This window comes from Chenopodium quinoa, unplaced genomic scaffold (genome assembly GCF_001683475.1).
Source record: "Chenopodium quinoa cultivar QQ74 unplaced genomic scaffold, ASM168347v1, whole genome shotgun sequence".
Lineage (NCBI taxonomy): Eukaryota > Viridiplantae > Streptophyta > Magnoliopsida > Caryophyllales > Amaranthaceae > Chenopodium > Chenopodium quinoa.
This window is the reverse complement of record NW_018744128.1, coordinates 401,981-405,082: the sequence shown is the minus strand read 5'-3', so window position 1 is coordinate 405,082 and position 3,102 is coordinate 401,981. Positions and strand designations below refer to the sequence as shown.

The window sequence follows — 3,102 nt, the reverse complement described above, 5'->3', positions numbered from 1 at the left end:
TTCTGTTTATAAGCAGTTCGGTTTATAATCGGTTCGATTTATAAACTGTTTGGTGCAAATGGGCTGCAATTTGTAACAGTTCGGTGTAAACGGTTTTTATGCCAGTTTAAACGGTTCGATTCATTTTCAGTTCAGTTTTCTTTCAGTTCGGTTCTTAAACGGTTTAACGTTACTCGGATCGGTTCGGTTTCGGGTTTACTAAAATGCGATTCGGGTCGGTTTTCGGTTTCAAAAAATCGATTTTTAATCGATTTGGTTCTCATTTGGGTCGGTTGGATTCGGGCAGTTAAACGGTTTCGGTTTGAAATTTGACAGTGCTACTTACTACACATGACGACATGACCCTTATTTATTTTAAGAAATAAGAAGTAATCAATAATAATAAGTTGCAAGTAAGATAAATTAAATTTTAATGGTTAAATTTCAAATTTGGGAGTTAAATCTAAATAACTCGGTTTTCTATTGCGGGAGAGGACACGTAACATCAATACAAATGACAATGAGTAAGACTGATACTTGATAGTTTGAAGGCGTTTGGTTCGCAGAGTGGTATGGCCGGTTTGGAATCAGTGATGGGATTAAGGTGATATCGGGTTGAAACTAGATACTTAATATCATGTATTTGGTTCAATTCTGGAATGGAATCTCATCCCCTTAATACCATGTATTTGATACCTAAGGAAATGGAATGAGCCAAACCTGACCCACCCCCCCCAAGGTTTTCAAACCCCATACGAGGTATGAGTTTAAAATTCATATATACTTTTGACAACCAAACATATGGATGGTTTGGCTTTTAGTCATTCTAAACTCATACCTCATAATTATATTCCGCGAACCAAACGCCTATTCAACGTTCTTTTTTTATAATACTTCGCATATTTAAAAATTGAATGACAATGATGACTTAACAAGCGATAATTCACTAATAATAATGATCAACTCAAAAGATGACACATACTTTGGTGACAAATAAAATCTGATAGTTGAATACCGTCATTATCATATAAGAAGTAAGTCCCAAAAATAAATGGTACAACGTACTACCCTACTTAAAATACTATTAAATGCAAGATCATAAATAAGAATCACAAACAATATTATAGCACCAATTCATGAGTTGGCCAATTTGAAGATTTTGAGCACTCAATAGTTGCACGCATTGACAATATAAGATGGAAGTTTCTCTTTCATAAGTAATCAAAAAGTTGTTTGCCGGTAAAATTTGTCTCTTTAATAATCCCCTTTATCTTTGTATGACCAGTCCCCTTCTTTATTCTTCCTCCTTTAATTTACATTTTAACCCCACCCACTTTAACTTGAACTTAAATTAAATCCTGTAACCGTTGATATCATATCATTCTAACCTTATTCTTTACAAAATTCTTTTCATACCTTATATTAAAAACTTCCCACCTTGGTTTTTTTCCTACCCATTTCCAAAATTTTCAACTCAAACAAAATATAAAACATGGGACTCCTAGGCGACATAATAGGCAAGGTCAAAGACAAGGCGTCAATAGGCAAAGCAGCCCTCCTCTCCCGCAACCACACCACGGCAGCGCTCCGTCTCACCGTGTTACGCGCAACCAGCCACGAGGCCGATACACCACCCCAAGAATCCCACCTTGCGGCAATACTTGCCGCAGGAGAAGGTCCACGTACGGCAGCAGCCGTAGTGATCGACGTTCTCATGCGGCGACTTCACAAGACCTCTTCTTCAGCTGTAGCAATAAAATCACTCTTAGCTCTCCACGTCATTGTCCGACGTGGAAACTTCATATTACACGACCAACTTTCTGTTTACCCCGCTAGTGGCGGGCGTAACTACCTTAAACTCTCCGATTTTCGGGACAACTCGTCTCCGATAACCTGGGAGTTGTCCACCTGGATCAGGTGGTACGCCAAGTACCTGGAGCAGATCTTGTCTAGCTCCAGGATACTCGGGTATTTTTTGTTTTCGACGTCGTGTAGCCTCGAGAGGGAAAAGGGTAAGGAAATCATCGCCTCGCTTTTATGCAAGGACTTGTTAAGGGAGATTGATGGTTTGATTAATATACTAGAGGAAATTTGTAAGAGTCCTGATTGTGTTCATTTAGAGGGTAATAAGTTGTTACTAGAAGTTATGGGATTAGTTGGTGAAGACTATTTTACTACGGTAGATGAGATTGTTATTCGAGTTGAGGAATTCAAGGAACGATTGAGTTGTTTGAGTTTTGTTGATTCGGTTGAGCTGGTTTGTGCTCTTAAGAGGTTGGAGGACTGTAAGGAGAGGCTCGGCGCGTTGTTCGAGGTAAATGGGTCGGGTTTGGTTGAGGATTTGTGGTGTTTAGTGAGTGAGATGAAGGATAAAGTTGGAGAAGTGAAGGGGTTTAAGGAGGAGAAGATGGTGCTAAGTTGGGGTAGGTTCGAGTCGGCTCGGTTCGGGGAGCGGGTTAAGCCTCAAGACTCGGTTCAGTTTGCGTCTAACCGGTTTGCGTTTCAGTTTGCTTATGGTGAGCTTGTAAGGTGAGGTGAGGTGATCTTAGTTAATTTAGGAAATTAAGGCTTCTTAATTACTTTTATTTTTTATTTTATTTTTTTGTGCTTTTTTGGGCGTAATTGGTGGGGGGTATGAGGAAGGGGGTTTACTTTTTGTATGTAAATCTCTGCATTTTAGCAAAATTTGTGACTAATTTTGTTTTTTTAGATTGGTTTAAAGGGATGATCGATATGTTTGTATACTTTATTATTGAATTGTCAACTTAAGTCCTAGTCTAAAATTGGGAAAATTTTTCTTCCCCTATAACTTGTATGTACTATGACTACTATCTCAAATGTAACACTTTTCATATAATTTTTAATGCGCGTACAAATATTTAAAAAATCTTGAATAAGAACAAGTATTATGGAGTATACAAAAACTATATGGAGACAAATAAAATATAATGATTTAAAGTTTTTTGTTTTATATTTGTTGAAAACTTATTATTAAAGTTCATTTACGTGACGAAAATTCAAATTATTGATATGTTAATGAACGGGTGAATATGACAGCCATCAAACAAGGTAAGAGTATTAAAGCGAAAAGTAATCAGAAAATGTATTACATTGATATGACAA

At 37.3% G+C, this 3,102-nt stretch overlaps 1 protein-coding gene across 1 annotated transcript; it reads left to right on the top strand.

The window, feature by feature from the left end:
* Positions 1 to 1,071: 1,071 nt before the first annotated feature.
* LOC110692679 (putative clathrin assembly protein At4g40080) lies at positions 1,072 to 2,836 on the top strand. Its single transcript, XM_021869716.1, has one exon. It carries the CDS (start codon positions 1,472 to 1,474, stop codon positions 2,510 to 2,512), a length of 1,041 nt encoding a protein of 346 aa, XP_021725408.1. The 5' UTR covers positions 1,072 to 1,471; the 3' UTR covers positions 2,513 to 2,836.
* Positions 2,837 to 3,102: the final 266 nt, after the last annotated feature.